This window comes from Emydura macquarii, unplaced genomic scaffold, assembly GCF_026122565.2.
Source record: "Emydura macquarii macquarii isolate MOO-44397 ecotype Brisbane River unplaced genomic scaffold, CSIRO-AGI_Emac_v2 contig_1483, whole genome shotgun sequence".
Lineage (NCBI taxonomy): Eukaryota > Metazoa > Chordata > Testudines > Chelidae > Emydura > Emydura macquarii.
In genome coordinates, this window is record NW_027131620.1 from 20,986,764 (window position 1) to 21,004,519 (window position 17,756).

Sequence of the window (17,756 nt, forward strand, 5' to 3'; positions counted from 1 at the left end):
ATACAGGAGCTGGCAGGTGGTAACTCTTTTCCACAACTTGGAACTTCTATCTGCTACTTCAGAGCTGTGACACGGACCTGGCCTTGGAAAGAGACTGGTCCTGATTCATCAATGCAGAGAAAGAGGGGAGAGATTTTTCAATCTTCACGATTTAATGAATAAATGCCATTCGCTCCCTGTTATTTATCTGCTTTTGAATTTTAATGACTCGCTCTAAGTGGTAATTACCAAATTCTCCCTACCAGTGCCTTGCTGGATAATATCACTGCTCGATATTTATGAACTGCCAGTGTCCTCTAAATATAGAAATGCTATAACTATTTGTTAAAATTTTGAAAAGCAGAGAGATAAAGGAAGAGGAAATGCCACTTATTCATTAAAACTCTGCATATGAAAAATATCTTCCCCCTGTTCAGCTCTTGATTAATCTGGCGCATTAATTCATGTTCATTCATATCTCCCTGCTTTACAGCACCGCTTGGCGTTTCATACATTGAAAGTTTTCTTGGCTCTAGCTGAATTTTCCCTCTTTCCTCTAGGATAATGGGGAAAGACTGCCTCCTCTCTTTATCCTTCGCACCTAGACAACTCAGATGATTTCCAGGTGGGAGAGGGGACTCATTGACAACACCATTCATGTGAGATGTTTATGTCTCATAAGCAATGGAGGTTCTACATTTAAGCACTTGAGTAGCCCAAAGCTCCCTTCCTTACAGTCTCACAACCGCCACCTTGAATCTCTGCACTCCAGACCCAGTTCTCCATGTACTGAATGTAATTCCCACTGACTAAAGCAGGAGAAGGATCTTGCAAGTACAGAACTGGGTTCCCCTTCCAACATGCCCACCTGAATAAGGCAGAGTGATTTTAAACAGTCACATGGGAGAACCCTTTTCAGAATATATTTTCCAAAGCTGCCTGTAATTCAAAGAGCATGGGGTTTTTTTTTCTCTGTCACAGTTCACAATATAGTAAGATGTTCTGTAACTCGAGTGTTTATGGAATACTGCTGGACAGGGCTAGAATATCGTTTTTCATTGATCTTCCTATTAGTGTCCAAGAAAAAAAAATTTCTTCTTGTCCCTCTCTCTTTTCCCCTCCCAAGAACACCATCTAGCCTCGCTCTCCTATGTCTCATGCTGTTTCAGCAACGCAGAAGACCAGCCCTTCAGTGCAAAGGGGCAGCTAATGAAGGAAGACAACTGTGCCTGCAACACACAGATTTTTTTCTCCTCTTGACAGCCCTGCCTCTTCGTGGTCTATTGATCAGGGTTTCGTTCTTTTTTGCAGCGCTGGTGCTGGGAGGACAGGGTGCTTTATTGCCATTGACATCATGCTTGACATGGCAGAGAATGAAGGTGTCGTGGACATATTTAACTGCGTGCGAGAGCTGCGATCCCAGAGGGTCAATTTGGTACAGACAGAGGTAGGTGCCTGCAGCTATTTTCTCTTGTTTGACAGCCCTCCTGTCAGCCTTTGCTGAGGAGACCATCAGTGAGTTAGGAGACCATCAGTGAGTTAGGTCAACACTTGTTTCTACCATCAGCTTGTTATATGGAATTCTTGAGTAAACTTGAGTAGACATGTATTAAATACTCCCACATCCAGGCACATATTGAGTGCACCCAAGGCATGAGGGTAAATCATAAACCTTATTCCTCATTTATTGGTGCCTTGTTCCATTTTTGTCTCGCATTGTATCCGTTTGCATTGCATCAAACTACCTCATGAGTCCTGCTGTGTGTCGTAGTGGGTACCTCACATAGCTGCAGCGTACATTAACCCATCAGAATCCCTACCCTTTCTGCTATTCTATTATACTGCGCTCATCACCATAGTATCTGAAACCTCAATTGATATCAATTAATTACATGTAGCTAAATAAATAAGTGAAACATTCCCCAAAATACATTTCCCTAATCAGTCCAAAGTCTTACAGACTCTGATTCAGCAAGCTACTTAAGTACATGAGCAAGCACACTTGAAGCATGTAAATGGACCAATTGACTTCAGTGGAACTAGTCACTTGATTGATGTTAGATATGTGCTTAATTACCTTGCAGAATCAGGACAATAGAGCATTGAAAAGAGGGGAACAATTATAATTCTGCTGGACTCCATTCCCAGGATTTGGTCTCCGTAAAGAACGTTCCATTTATCATGTGGAATACCATGCATCTTCCCAATTGCCAGTAATCAGAAGTCCATTACAGAAGAGGGAGATGGAATAGACCTGTTAGTGCATCTTGTTATTTTTATTACAGTAAGACCTATAGATAGTCCATCACCACCCGCCAGGGCATAATTGCTCCTAAACTCTTTGTGGGCTACTCAGCCTAGACTAAGTGATTGCACTGATTTTTTCCCCCCTTTGCTATGTCCCTAGAGTCCAGAGGCTGATGGCTTCACATTTTATATTTAAATTTGAAAGAGGTTGTACAAAGCCACTTTTTTAATGGTGGGCAAACAGATTCACCCACAAAATGCTGTAACTGTGCATCTTGTGACATATCCGCAAGCAGAATTTTCCAGTTTGAATCAGCAAACTGTCTATTTACATGCACAAATGTAGATTTTTATGGGCATAATGAGTGTACTTGGATTTTGTCCTGCTTGAACATTTGTGCTGATGACACATTCTACACTACAAATCTATGGCATAAGAAGTATGTATGGATCTCTGTCTTTTGTTGCCCACCATGCTCTGGGAACATTGCTGGAGTAGGATCATCTACTCCTGTGTTGTGGGTTATTATAAATGAGTTAAGGGACACAGTCACTTCTAAGGAGCAGAGAACTGTGTCCAACTATAAGATCCAAGTTTTCTTTTCACATGGTAAAATTATTTTGTAAAAAGAACAATACTGAACAGGCCACCTTGACAGAAGTAGCTCAGGGCCAAGACCAGACTCTCAGTAGCAGTGGCTATGCACTCAGCAACTGGTTGAGGGAGCACTTCACGTTGTATTTTCCACAACACGAATGTGTGTGCGCATGCATCCAAAAACATGCATTTAGAAATCTGTTGTGAGCACAATTTAAACAGGATCAGCATTTACAACTCCAAGGTATTTAAGTTTCCTGTGAAGTTTTGTGATATTTATTTAGAAGGGGGTTAATTTGCAACGTCTTTTCCCTGTGCTCTGCAGGAGCAGTACGTCTTTGTCCATGATGCCATTCTAGAGGCATGTCTCTGTGGCAACACAGCAATTCCCGTTTGTGAGTTCAGGTCCATATATTACAACATTAGCAGACTGGATCCACAGACAAATTCCAGCCAGATAAAAGATGAATTTCAGGTAAGATCAAATGACCCTTTTCATGTCTGCACCAATTGCACTTGGCATATTACATATGTGTTTTATCATTTTTTGTCTTATTTCATGATTGCCAGAAGGCCAAAAGTGGGTATAATATTCATTGCTAATATTGCACTTTACTCCATTCATGACCCAATCCTAATTTCAACAAAGATTTTAATCTTAATTTCACTACATAGTTTATGTGAAAAAATGTGAGCCTATGGGTTCTTTATTAATTGATCACTTTGACTGTGTGATGTTCATTAGTCTTGATGGGTGAGTGACTGTCCAAGTTGAATGGGATTGTTTCTCCACCCTGACTGAAAGACTGAAGTTTTGTATAAAGGAGAATCACAAGCAATGCTATTTCAGGTGCAGATTTTCAAGTGCAGAGTCATTTGTGCTAAAATAGAATAAACTCTGAGGCTGCACAAACATTTTCCCAAGTACCAGGTGGCTGTTACACAACTCAGGAACAATGAATAATGACCCCATAAATAACAGTGGACTGAACACACTGCTCCTGAAATATTTGTAAATCACTTCTTGTGTTTTCAGCCAACTCTAGTTTATGGGAAAGCCACGTCTTTGAAAAGCTTTTTTGAAGGAAAAGGAGGAGGGATTTTGGCATTCGTTAATTCAGAAGTTATCCTTTCTAGCCATTAACAGTAAAGTGCAGAACTCTCCATCTGCAGACAATCTCCACTACAATGTAGTGTCTTGACCAGCACCAACCTACAGTAATAACATTCTGCAGTTTTAAGTGATGGCTACTGTGTACCATATTCCAAATAAATGGTTTTCTCCCTTTCCAGCCCTCAACCCTCTATATGCAAAGTGAGTCTGTATCCTTTCTATTAATACATGGCATATATTTACCAAGATTTGGATACAGGGAGACTGTAATTTGAATCCCAATGACTGGCAATGCAGTTAATACATCTGCTTTTCTCAAGTGGCCCATGCTTTGTAAAGCATTTCTGGCTCTGTACACCTTACTTGTCAAATGAACCCAAGCCCAGATTCCTGAAAGGTCGTGCTTTTAAGCAATGACACTGACATTTGTGGTTATTTTGCCAGGATATGAGAGACAGATATGTATCCTGCTCATTTGCTTTACAAGCTCTGGGAGGCTGGCAGCTCCTGTGGAAAGGGAATTATTTCGTTTGCTTATGAGTGTCCTTCTCCCTCTATTTGTTGAAAGCTATGTTTACAGGCCATCATTCACACACAGCATTCTTCTCAGCCCTAATTGCTGTGTACTTAATGGAGAACACGGAGGCATGCCCAAATATATAAGGAGCTGCCATCTTTATGAACCATTTGATAGCTATCAATTTATTATTATTTTTCATTTGTATTTAAATAGCACCCAGAGTTTTCTCATTGTCTGAGCACTGTGTAAACATGCCAAAAACATCAGGCCCAGCCCCAAGTAGTTTTTATTATCTGAATGGGAACAAGATGCAATGGTGGGGTGTGAGGCTGGAACACAATGGAGGTGGACAGCAGGGGAAGACCGTGCTATTAATAGGAATACAGGGTTGCCGATATCCTTAACGAAGTGTGCATTTTGGAGGCTTAAAACATGTATATTTGTTTATTGGACAAATGAATGAGATACTGATGAATTGCTAACAGGGCACCCGTCTGGCCATTTTCATTACTCAGCCTACCCTGGACATCATGACAGAGGTGTGTTTTAAGAAGGGATTTGAGATATTGGATTGTTCTTTCTGCCAGATTGTCTAGAAATGGAAATCTATCATGGACAGTTACACAGGCCTGAGTGATCTTTTCAATTTAGGACAAACAGTAACATTCCATCTAAATTACTGATGGGATCACAGATTCAGACATCCTGCATGTTCAGATGGTTTGAAGTTCATGGTCCAGATCCTAAGTTTGCTGCGGCAATGTCCCTCTGTGGCACTAGTGCAGCTCCTCTGTAATAATATATTAATGCTGTCTTCTGGATGTTTGTCTGGTAGTCATAAGGGAGTTTAACTATGTGAATACATCAGGCTAATTCAAGAAGAGGTTGTCTGCATGCAAGCAGGAAAAGGAATAATAGCTTCAAATAGACATCAGCCTACCAACACTTAAGAGAATAGTGCAAGAGGCATTTACTTTGATGTTCTACCTTCAACCCTCTACTGAGCTCACCGGACTAGTTTGTCAGCAGAGGGGAAGGTTGTGAATACAGGAGAATAAAGACACCATCTAGATTTAAAAGGACATACTCTCTCCATCAGGGTAAGAGAAAGCTTCTGGGAAAAGACTGACACTCCCCCCTAGGCCCAGAGGTTAGGGGTGCTTGGGAAAGTGAGATCTGCTTAGGGTCTCTACCAGAGGATGGTAAGACCCTAGGTAAGATCAACATGCATGTAGACCTTTTGTTGTTTTAAAATCCTTTTTCTCTTATGTTACGCTTTATTCCTGCTATTAAGATAAAACAATATTTTGGTTTAAGAAGACTGTCTGGTCAGTATATTCAGCACTGGTCACTGACTGCCTAGGCAAAGAACCACAGGTACCAAATCCATTTGGACCTGCAGGGAAGACTTGAAGGTACTGAGCCTAGCTGGACCTGTTAAGTAAGCACGTTTGATATACAGGATACCATAGCCCAAGATGAGGTCTAAGTTGGTGAATCACAATTCCAGCCCCAGGAAAGGTAAAGGCACAAGGCCTGACACCAGCGTGGGTACACTCAGACAGTGGGTCAGAGGTGCATCTAGTCCTGTAGCCATGACAGCACCTGCAATCTAAATGAGAGAACAGAAAAATGTCATTAAACCTGGTCTGGTGTCTTAGAATTGGATGGTTAATTGTGCAGATAAACATCAGAAGCAGGAAGCCTGCCACTAGATGACAAAGGTGTTAAAAGGGGACTCAAGGAAGACAAGGCCATTGCAGAGAAGCTAAATGAATTCTTGGCATCAGTCTTCACTGCAAAGGATGTTGGGGAGATACCCACACCAGAGCTATTCTGTTGAGGAGGGGGGGTCAAATCTGAAGTACTGCCCCAAATTGATGTGTCAGTTGGAAAGGTTTTAGAACAAATTTATAAATTAAACCGTAATAAGTCATCAGGACTAGAAAATACTCACTCAAGAGTTCTGAAGGAACTCAAATATGAAATTGCAAAGTCAGAGTGGGTCCAAACTAAAATCCTGGTTGCAAATGCCCCCAAACTTTGGGGAAGTTTGGATATAGATCCAAGCTTAAATAGGTTACCCCAACCTAGCTCTGTAATTGGCCAAAGTAAAGTCCTGCATTCAAACAGCCCCATGTTTGGGGAAGCTTCACGTCTTGATCTCAGCTTCGTGGGTCTTTTCAAAATAGAAAGTAAAGGCTACAAAGTGTGTTGGCTATCTGTATTCTATGTTTAATGACACCCCTTTCCTAGAATCATAGAATTGTAGGACTGGAAAGGACCTTTTTTTTTTTTTTTTTTTGGTAACAGTGTGACACTGTTGACTCAGTTTTGGAAGTAAATTCTAAAATGCTTTGCTCTCTCTCTCTCCTCCAATTACAGACCCTCAACATTGTGACACCACGTCTTCGGCCAGAAGACTGCAGCATTGGCCTCTTGCCAAGAAACCATGACAAGAACCGCTGCATGGATGTGCTGCCCTTGGACCGGTGCCTCCCCTTCCTTATCTCTGTGGATGGTGAATCGAGCAACTACATCAACGCTGCACTCATGGATGTAAGCACAACCTACAGGCACTGTTAGCAATGGAACCAATCTCAATTGGTGTCAGGTTTGTTAGGCCTCAGTTTGTTTCCATGCTTGTGAGAAATTGATCAAACACAAGACATGTTTGTTCTTCAGGGCTCCTTTTGCTGACATCTTGCAACTTGAGCAGCTACGTGCTGATTCTCCGATGTTCATATATGTGCATAAATGCATCAGTGGCATTCTGAGGATATTTTTGATGCCTTAATAGTTTGTCATGTTGGGTGGCTCTCTTTCCTTTATTGGCAGAAAGCTTTATTGAGCAATAGGCCCATGAAAGGAAAGCCTGGGATGCTATCTTGAATGCGCAGACAGGCAAGGGGGTGGAGGATCTATACCTATGTGGTGGCTGGTGGATTGTTCTGGAAGAGAAATGGGAAACAAGGAGAAGCTGCATAGGCAGTTCTATGAAAAGAAAAGGTTGCAGTGTGCTGGGAGTCCGACAACCCTTTGATCTGAGCCTACAGAGATAAGAACATCAGGGGAGAGGTCAGATGTGTACAACACTTTAGAGCCTAAAAGCATGTGTTAGGTTGATGTGAACCTGTGCCTTGGGGCTGTTTTTTCCCCCTTCACTTTGTTTACACAGTAGAATCCAGTTGGGTGGGTCACTTCTTTATTGCAAATTATAGTGATGGTTTCCTTTTGCTAAGGTACCCAGAGGCCTTTGGGCAGGCATGCCTGGAAAGGACATTAACAATTATTTCTCTTTGAGCATGTGTAAATCTGACACAAAGTGAAGTGTTACCATTTCTTCCAACCAATGTAGGTAGTTGGTTTTGGGTTTTTGCTTTTGTTTTAGATGGTGACATTCCTACCTGTTACGGGTTAAGTTGAGAATTTGTCCTGCCAGAATTTCAATATTTTCCAAAGACCTTTTGACATCATCTTTGCACATTTGCCTTTCATTATCAGAAAAAGTGTATGTGTTTGTGCTTTGGCAAATCTGCAAAACCACAGTCGGTTTTTCTCTGGTTCTACTGTTCTGTGTGCAGTATGTCAAGGGCGCCCCCGTGCCAATATCTAAAACATAATAACATCTTACATTTCTGTGACACCATTTGTGCCAATGCACGTTTTCATATAAACAAATTGCTTGACCTGCTATTGCAATTAATCCATTCATCTGATACTTTTTGCCTTTCTTTATTTACCGCTTTATAGAGAGAGCAGGTGCTCTTTGAATAAACACAGCCTGGAACATCCAGAACCATATTATTAATGTTTTTTTCCTATGGGAGATGGTTCCTTGGGCTGGGATTCCTTCCTTTCAGCACTAGCCTATTGTTTGCAGTCTTGAACATAGTGTGGATCCTAGTGTCACACTGTCTGGAGTGGTTTTGTTGGAGTACAAACAGCAAAAAAAAGATGAAAAAAATTCTTGTTCATCAGTCTTTATTTCCATCTTCCAGAATTCAAGCTGATGGAATGAGCCATTTTGCATAGAACCTCTTCATGAATGGGAAGGGGCAATTAACAATCTTTGTATTGTGGTGTCCCACAATGGCCTATTTAGTTTTGATAGCCTTCTTAATGAGCAGGAGATGATCCCTTCTGAGAAGCTGACAGTTTCAGGACAAACATTTTTTTACAGATGTAAGGCAAAAACTTAAATATTACCTTAGAACATGTGATACAGATATTATAGGTGAGATTAATGCATGTAGCAATTTACAAGCATTCTGTAAAGTCTAAACACTAAACCCATTGTTATAAATCAAATACTCATTTTAGCCATACTAACACACCAGTGAAACAAACTGGTTTCCAGCAATGAATTTCTCAGTGCTTGTCTAAGGCCTAAAGCCTCGGCAATAGCTAGCACCTGATTTGCCAGCATTACACCTAGAATAACCAATCCATCCCATCTTGCCTTTATATGAATCACTGGTTTGTTCCATGTGTTTTGAAGCCTGCCAAGTTGCCCACCTTGCTCCAAGGGAGCTCACATGGGTCATGCGGTCTCAGTGCTGCTTATTTTTTACTTCTCCCATTTCTCATTTGTACCTCTTGCAACTGCAAGTGCCTCCATTATTACCTTTCTCCCTTATCTGAGTTTCAGCGTGCTCTGTGTATTGTCACAAGGTCACAGCAATTTTCCTCCAACTGGGGGACAAAAAAGTCAGATAGTTGGGGTAAAGTGTAATGTTTCTCTTGGTGGAATGGATAACTGAGTTCTGGAGGCACAAACCTCCAACTTTTCTGAAGATAAGGATCTAACTACGATTACAATATTTCAGGTTCCCAAAAGAGGACGCTGCCAGAGGGAGGAGAGCTGGGGAGGGGGAGAAGGAGAATCTGGGGAGTACAGCTGAGGATGCTGGAGGAGGTACCTGTGACAGGGGCCAGTGTTGCTCCCTGTCAGGGTGGCTGGGAGCTGGGGCCTGGGTGGGCGGGATTCGGCAGCTGTGACTTGCAGGGGAATGGACCAATCATCTGTAGATGCAGGGGAGGGATCAGTTGGGGCTTTTTCTGATCTGCAGCTTGTCTGCTCTGCAAACAACCCCAGATGTTGTCAGTTATTTGAGAAATCTGCCCAGACACAGGAAGGAAGCTCAAAAAAAAGGCAATGTCTGGGAAAACCCGGGCATACATTAACCGTAGATCTATCGGATATGCCACTGTGTTAGAGAATGGACCCAAATCTGGCCTAGTACAGAAGCAAGGGGTCATGTCCAAATCCCAGACTCAGATCTTTGAGATGTTGTCACAGTCTTGTGGTTAAGGCACAGGACTTGGAATCAACAGACCTTTGTCTTGTTCCCGCTCTGCCACAGCCTTCCTGCATAACTCCTTAATGTCTCTGTGCTTCAGCTTCCAGACTCCCCATCTCTAGCAGTGATGTACACGGTCTGCAATTTATTAACTCACCCCCCCAGGCACCACAATTTCCAACCTTCAGATGTATCTGTCGTCTAACATCTGTTAAATTGAATGGATTGTATAATTGGTGGTACAATCTATTGGCTTGCTCTGTCACAAAATAAGCCTAGAAATGGGATGAGACATAATATCCAATTTTGTCCAAGTGAACTGGACACAGTGTCATCAAAAGTATATCTCCATTATCTAACAGCAGAGAGGGAGAGAAAGAGGGACTTGGTGCTTCACTCAGCAGAAGCTGTTTTATATACAGTTTGTGTCTGACATGCAGTTCCAGCAGCAGTCCCCACAAAAGAGAATGGAGGGATCTGTGCTATTTAGCATCATTTTTAGACTTAGTTAACATACAAATAAATGACTGCACTCTACCCTCTGTCTTTTAACTACTCTTGCCTCTGCTGGTCTGGTCTCCCCAATTCTATAAGCTGCCAACTGGCTTTACTACCCCTACCCCAATCAACAAGGCATAGGCTTGCCCCTCCTTATATTCCTGGGTCATAAAATGCAGAACCTAGGAAAGAAGAGGATCCATTCCATAGCTGTAACTTCAAGAAAGCTCTCTCCTTTTTCTTTCCCTTTACTTCCTCCCCTGCCAGATACACACCCACATGGTCGACCTATGGCTCATCCAGCCCCCAAGAAAGTTAGCCAGGAGACTCAGGGCTTGTCGACACTTAGTGTAGCTTTGCCACTGTAACACTTAGTGAAAACGATACCTATGCAGACGGGAGAAGCTCTCCCATGGGTCCTATCGTCGGCATAGGTATTACACATCCCTGAGAGGTGGTGGCTATGTTGACAGGAGAAGCCCTTTTGTCAACATTGCTTTTCAAAAGTTATTGCTCATCTTGATTCAGGTTCCCATCACAGATGTGCAGAATCCTATAGTTTTTTTAATTCACCTGTGCATTGTTTGCACTTGTACTCTTCTTTCATCCTGTGATCTCAAAGTACTTCACAAACATTCATTAAAGCCTCTCAACACTCTCCAGAAGGAGGGAAGCATAATTTGAAACATTTTTACACACAGAGAAGCTGAGGCACGCTGAGGTCAAGTGACTTGTACAAAAATCACACAGAGCAGAGTCAGGAAGAGAGCTTCAGAGTCCTGTACTCTGAACTCCCCACACTCCATCCCTGAAAGGATGCTCTCGCATCTGAATGTGCCAGCTCTTTAGTTTTCTGCTCCCAGGAAACAAAATCAAAGGGGGAGGGATAGTTCCCTGGCTGGTCTCTAGAGTCTACTGCAGCGAAAAGAAGACAAATTCTACTTCCAGCAGTGATTGTTCTTCGTTCTAATTATTATTATTGTTATTTGCTGACTCCCAAATCGTAAATAATTTATTTGGATAATTCCTGTTCTTGTGACGCTTCTCTAATGAAATGTGTTCGTTGGGAGCAAAAGGGTCCCATTATGATGGCTTCTTTCATTGCACAGTGATAACAAGGAAGAGGATGTGTGATTTGTATCATCGGGTTAAATGGTTCAGATTGCATAGCCTTAGCCTCCCAGGTCTAATAATCATCTGAATAAAAGTGGATTGTTTATTTTTAACTATCTTATTCTTTTGTTAGAGCCACAAGCAACCTGCTGCCTTTATTGTTACCCAGCACCCTTTACCCAACACCGTACCAGATTTCTGGAGGCTGGTGTTTGATTACAACTGCTCCTCAATAGTGATGCTGAATGAGATGGATGCTGCCCAGGTAGGTGGATTTCTTATAGCTCTGTCAAGCAGCCTTATTCACAGATCAAAGGAGCGTCAGGTATCCCCGTTGCTTTTCAAGGCAAAAGGGAAACTGGGTAGGAATGGGTGGACAACTGTAAGTACAATCCAGAGTGAATCTTCACCCAAAACTCAAAGTGAACTTTGTAGTTCAGAAGAGCCTGGTTCACTACTTTCACCCATTGTTCTTTATCTTTGCCCATCACTTTCCACTTGAGACCAGACCCAGAAATGCTAAAACTCTCTCAACAAGCCTGTCCTTGTGGTATTGCCTGTTGACTGGAAGTAGGACTTATAGGAAATCATATGACCGAGCCTTTTTTCTTGAGATCCCCAGTCCAGTTTTGCAAAGTTGGAAGGGTTGGATAATTTGCATGAGGTTGTGGAGATGCACCTGATGTTTTGGGTGCTTTAATCAAAATGCAACACCAAACCTTTTGAACTATCACTCATTATGAGAAACTGATTTACTGTACCTATCAGGTCAGCAAAAAGGCAGGTTGTGTATGTGATGGGATATGGATACTTACTGCACAATTTATTTTTCCTCCTTTTTGTGTAAATTGTTTAGTTGGGTAGCAGACCTATAACTATTTTCAGTACTAAAGCTTGCAGGGTGATCAGTAGTTACTCTTTGTACTGCACTGGCATTTGCAGTCAGCCTCATGATAGCACAAGAACAGTCTTTCGACAAAAGGGGGTGAGGTGATCACACATTTTGCAGGAAATTTGCGATGTGACATTACTACTTCACCCACTGTAGTTCTTGTTAAACAGCAGGAGAAGTGCCCTTGAGCACTTGGCATTTTCTAACTTAATTCTTCATCTGCTGCTCACTGTCTTCAAAATATTTCCCCCCTTGAAGGCAGCAGTTATGATGCTCTTTTTATTAGTGCTAATAGGAAAAACCAATGGCATTCTCATCAGGAGGGTTCTCCAAACAGAGTGAATGATGTGGGATCTAATTCTCTTCTGCTCCCCCCTGCATTAAGGGGCCACCAGTTCTGCCTTTCTAAAGACCAAGCTGTTGGCATGACCAATTTTCTGAGTCCTAAGTGTCTGCAGTCTCAAATACGATTTTGCTAGCATCCCTTGTCCCTCAGGACTCATTATCGTCTATCTGATTCATCAAACCTGCTTTTATGTCCTGGGAATGAATCCAAATAGCTTTTAATCTTGTTGGTTGCCCAACAAACTGGAAAGAAACAGTCCTGTACATTCTCTGAAAATACAAAACCTCTTTTCATGGTTATTTTACATGTAGTGTCTGGAAAAATGAAATCCTCCAGGATTAGAGCTCCACTATTTGATGGCCACCTTTTACCTGCAATGCCATATCATGCTTTGCTTTTCCTTGTTGCATTTTAAGTGGAAGAAGGGGGGATTTGGTGAAGCATCTGATTAAAAATGAATTGAAAATTACACTGTCCTGAAGTCTGGTGTCTGCTAAACTAAGTCCTGGACCAATGTGAAAAAACACTGCTAGACCAAGGGACCAATGACAGTTTTAAAGTTTCAGACCTTGTGAGCCATCAGCACAAGGAATTAGTTTTATATCACTTACGAAGGTGAGTTTTCTGCAAGGAAAAATCAATCCGGATGCTGTGCGCACCACACTATCTTTGTACGACATTGTAATTACCTATCTATCCACAGTTACCTAATCTAAGCGTTTTACGCCACTATCATCACCATATTATCATAGAGATTAATAGTTTTAAAATTGAATTATGAAGACCACTACATGGTGTGATGATGATATTAAAACATCACAGAACCATTCTGGAGAAGCTTCAACAATCCTACATCCACCCTGGCAAAACAGAGGAGAGCTCTTCACTGGTTGGGTTGCTAATGCAGGATCACAGATGGGTAGCAAGTCTAACAGCTCCTATATAATGCCTAGAAATGAGGATGTTCATCTGTCAACAGTGGTGTACTGAGGGTCTCTGGTGCCCGTGGGCCAAGCCTACATTTGCGCCCTCCCCACCTCACGTTCCCTCCCCCCGCACAGGGCAGGAGGGCTCCTGGCACTGCACCCAACTGCCCCGGGGAGACCGGGTCTGTACCTTCAAGAGGGGGGAGGTGAAGCATGCCGGGGGGGGGCGCAAATGCAGGCTTGGCTCTGCTGCCTCCATCCTCCCCGCACTTACCTGCCGCACAGCGCCCGCCTCTCCTGCTGCAGCGGCAGCCCCAGAGCTCAGCGCCGGAGTGAATGGGGTGGCCTCACCACCTCCCCTCCCTGCCCCCAGCCTGGAGAGTGGGGCTGGGCCAACCCTTCACAACACATGGAAGGAGGCACTGAGGGGCGCCCCTCAGAGCCTCCTGAGACCCCTGCCCTCCACTTGTCGCAAAGGGCCAGCCTGGCGCACCGCCTGCCAATCATTATGTATTAATCATTTATATATTGACATAGTTCAAAACTATACAGGCCTGATCTTCGTAAAGTGAGAGTTGTAGATCCATCCATAGTTTTGCCTGTGCATTTGTATGCCTTCCTTTGCTTGTGCAGTTGCACACAGATCCTGCATTGGTGTGTATCAATGGCACATTATACCCAATGTGGATGTAAATGGCTGATCTGAGAACACAAATACAAAAAAAGCACAAATGTGCATGAATCAACTTCTGAGGTCTTGCTTCATGAAAACCAAGTTTGTAATGTAGGGGAAGGGGAGTACTTTTTCACTTCACCTTCTGCTGGGCCCTCAGTTTTCCTCCCTGAACCATTTGGTTAGCCCAAATCTGACTGACTATTGGAACAAATATTTTGGGAGAAGAACTCGGAACCCATTTGAAAGTACGGAGGTGGAGTAAAGCCTGCCTTCAAATGAGGAATGGTTTATGCAAATCCTGGTTTGCTTTTGCCTTTCACAAAAAACAGCAAGAAGTGCAAAGGTGCATGAGTTAACAGGAACACCCCCAGCCAGTTTCAGTTCCGTATGCATGAAGATATAGAGAGAGATCAAGTGTGATGCAACATGCTTCTGGGTTGCTTATAGTGATGATAGAGCCTTGAGAGGTTCAGTTCCAATTCAGATCAGCCTCCAGAAGTTTTAATACTTATCACAGGTTTTTCTAAACTTTCCTAGTTTAAAAAAGTAACTAAATATCTTCATAATAAAGGCTTTCTATTGAGATTCCTCACAAAATTTTTGGCACTACCTATTTCCAGCCAGGTTGCAGATATTTTGATCATAGTCTGTCTTGCAGTATTTTGGTACTTCTGAATTCAGCCAAAACAAACCAAATGAAAAGGTGTGTGATTTTTTTTTTTTTTTAAGTTGAGCTAGTTTTAATAAAAAGAAAGAAAAAGACTCATAAAAAAGTTCAGTCATGATTTAAGGTGTGAGATGTGTGATTTTTTTAGGGCAAACCTGATTGCTCCCTCCTGAGTTGCTAGTAAACTCAGAATATAAAAAAGTTGGCTGCATGGAGAATTAAAAGTTCCACTTGGCTTGAACTAAGATTAATCTTCTTGGTATTGAGTGTTTCCTCATTAACTCGCACCACAAAACCTCTATGCTTCATATTAAATTAACTCACAGACATTAATCTATTAACACTCCCTTTAAATCTGTACCTCTTCAGAAGCTTTGTTTATGAGCCACTTTACTATACCTTTTGACCCAAAATATCAGTCAGTTACACATTGTGGTCACACACACACAAACACAAGACCAGGCCTTCCAAAATTTACCCTTTCATGGAAATGAAAGGAGTTCTTTTCTGAATGGATGTGCTCTGTAATGCTGTGTTTAGATTACAGTTCTTAAACTGGATGTGGGGTTAAAATAAGAGAGGACTGAGAGTTTCCTAGCCTGTATATGATCTGCTTTCTATTTCTCTCGCATCTTGACTAGCTCTGCATGCAGTACTGGCCAGAGAAAACGTCCTGTTGTTATGGCCCAATCCAGGTGGAGTTTGTTTCAGCAGACATTGATGAGGATATCATCAACAGAATATTCCGTATCTGCAACATGGCCAGGGTAAGATCAGTGAAATCCCAGATGCCCCATTTATTCATTCATCAGTCCTGTTCTGTAAAATACAGACTCAAACAGACAAGGGGCATGTGGTGCAGAGGTGCCACCAAATCCCAAGGTCGGGTACAAGATTCCTTGCAAGATTTTCTTGCTGCTGTCACAGGTGGAAAATTATAGCTGCATCACTCTCTAGGAGGTAAAAGACCTCTCAATGAAATCACAAGGTGAATCATGTGAACTGAATTTCTGTGCTTAACTAGAAAGCATTTTCTATACATCCTTGAGGGCATGTTACCTTAATCAGATAGCAGTCAATGTAAAATCATCAGTAATTCTATTAGCTAAATAGGACATTGTTATCTCCACTCCTTCTCTGCCAACCCTTTGTGTTGGAGGGTGCAGTAGCTCCTATCTCTGAAGTTACGTGCAGTATTGCTTGGCTAAACTGTTGGGGTTCCCAGTTGCCACTGTGCCCTTATTTATAAGGAACTGTCATCTTTGTAGCATCTTTTCACTCAACACCCATTAGCCCCAACCCTACAGATAGGGGAAAACAGCCCCAACAGTGCTCACAAACCAGGTTTATCAGTATAATGGACCCAAACACAGTTATTGCACTGTTGTAGTGGATAACCTTGATATTTACTTTGTTGTTTCAATATAGGTTTCTGGATCAGTTAGGTTCTAAGCCCATATTGCCTGTTCAGAAATGGAGATACCAGTTGACTTTTGAAAATGATCCCTCTGCCCCAGGTATCCACCTCTGAATCTGAGCCTGAGCCTATGCAATAGCTTGGTTATGCTTTTGAAGAGGCAATTGTACACTGCTTGTGCTCCTGGTAAAATCACCGTGAGGATCCCATACTAGCTCTTTCCCCCCACTGGTTTTTTAAACTAATGCTTTGTCTCCTCTTTGTATGGTATCTCCAACCTCCAGAACAGGCAAGAGGGAAAGAGAATAGATACTTTTTTCATTCTTCCCCCATGAGATGGCTGTGTTCCCGAATAAAAAGAGTTGTCTTCAGAGCCCCACTTCCTCCTCAGCCTTGGAGCAGTCTCAACTAAAGCCTCTCCACAAAAGTCTTCCTTGTCCTCAAAACCAGAAATCACCCTAATTCTGGGGTCATATTTTTCGTTCTATGTAAAGAGATGAAGGCTTTGTACCCAGCTGTGGTGTGCTTCCTTTTGGCCTGTAGCTTAGTTGTAGTTATGTTGTTATTAATTTGTACACTGATTACTAAGAATAATTACATATTTTGGTGATGTTAAACTTGGTGGAAACAATGAATATGTAACATGTAACCACCACCACCCCTCATAATCTTGCTTTCCCTCACAACCTTTCTGATAGCATAATGGAAGTGGGTTACCATTTGTTTTAGCCTCAGGATGGATATCGTATAGTTCAACATTTGCAGTACATTGGCTGGCCAGCATACCGGGACATCCCTCCTTCCAAACGCTCCCTCCTGAAGGTGGTCAGACGGCTAGAGAAATGGCAGGAGCAGTATGATGGGAGAGATGGACGCACTGTTGTCCACTGCCTGTAAGTATGGCTGGAAATACTTCAGATCAAAAAGAGAAAAAGAATTAGTTACAAATGTGGAAATCTGATGGCCAGCCTGTACTTGAGCTGGGAAAAATAGGTTAAATTGCATTCAAGATGCAAATGAAGTGAAGTAATGAAGTAATGTGATGGATCGTGATACCACTGTAAAGAATAGGGAGTGGTCACAAAAACACTGCTGCTTATAGCAGCGGGATATCCTATCAATCCTTTGAACAGTAACATACCATTGGTAGTGTGCTGAGCTGCCCTGTGGGAGAACTCTATTTGTTTTCTGACACAGTAAGCTCTTTGAGAGGAGGACTGTCTACTTATGTCTGTTTAGAGGCCCCAATCCTTATTGGGGTCTCAATGCTCTATTGTAATATAAATAATCTGCATCACAGAAGTGGCAAGACTTGTCCATGATGGTCAGTGTAATGTTTGTTAGTATCACTTAGTTTTTGTACACTTTCCATTCGAGTGTCTGTTTTAAAGTTTGTACATCTTGTTTTAAAGATGAGAAAACTGAAGCACAGGCAGGTGAAGTGATTTGCCCAAGGCCAC

At 42.2% G+C, this 17,756-nt stretch overlaps 1 protein-coding gene across 1 annotated transcript in view; it reads left to right on the forward strand.

The window, feature by feature from the left end:
- PTPRT (protein tyrosine phosphatase receptor type T) overlaps positions 1-17,756 on the forward strand; it is a 618,875-nt gene that overhangs the window by 598,869 nt on the left and 2,250 nt on the right. Inside the window, exons 26-31 of the mRNA XM_067554415.1 lie at positions 1,291-1,426; positions 3,150-3,299; positions 6,844-7,017; positions 11,506-11,637; positions 15,521-15,646; positions 17,026-17,189. Coding sequence (XP_067410516.1) covers positions 1,291-1,426; positions 3,150-3,299; positions 6,844-7,017; positions 11,506-11,637; positions 15,521-15,646; positions 17,026-17,189 — 882 coding nt within the window. The remainder of the gene's footprint in view (positions 1-1,290; positions 1,427-3,149; positions 3,300-6,843; positions 7,018-11,505; positions 11,638-15,520; positions 15,647-17,025; positions 17,190-17,756) is intronic.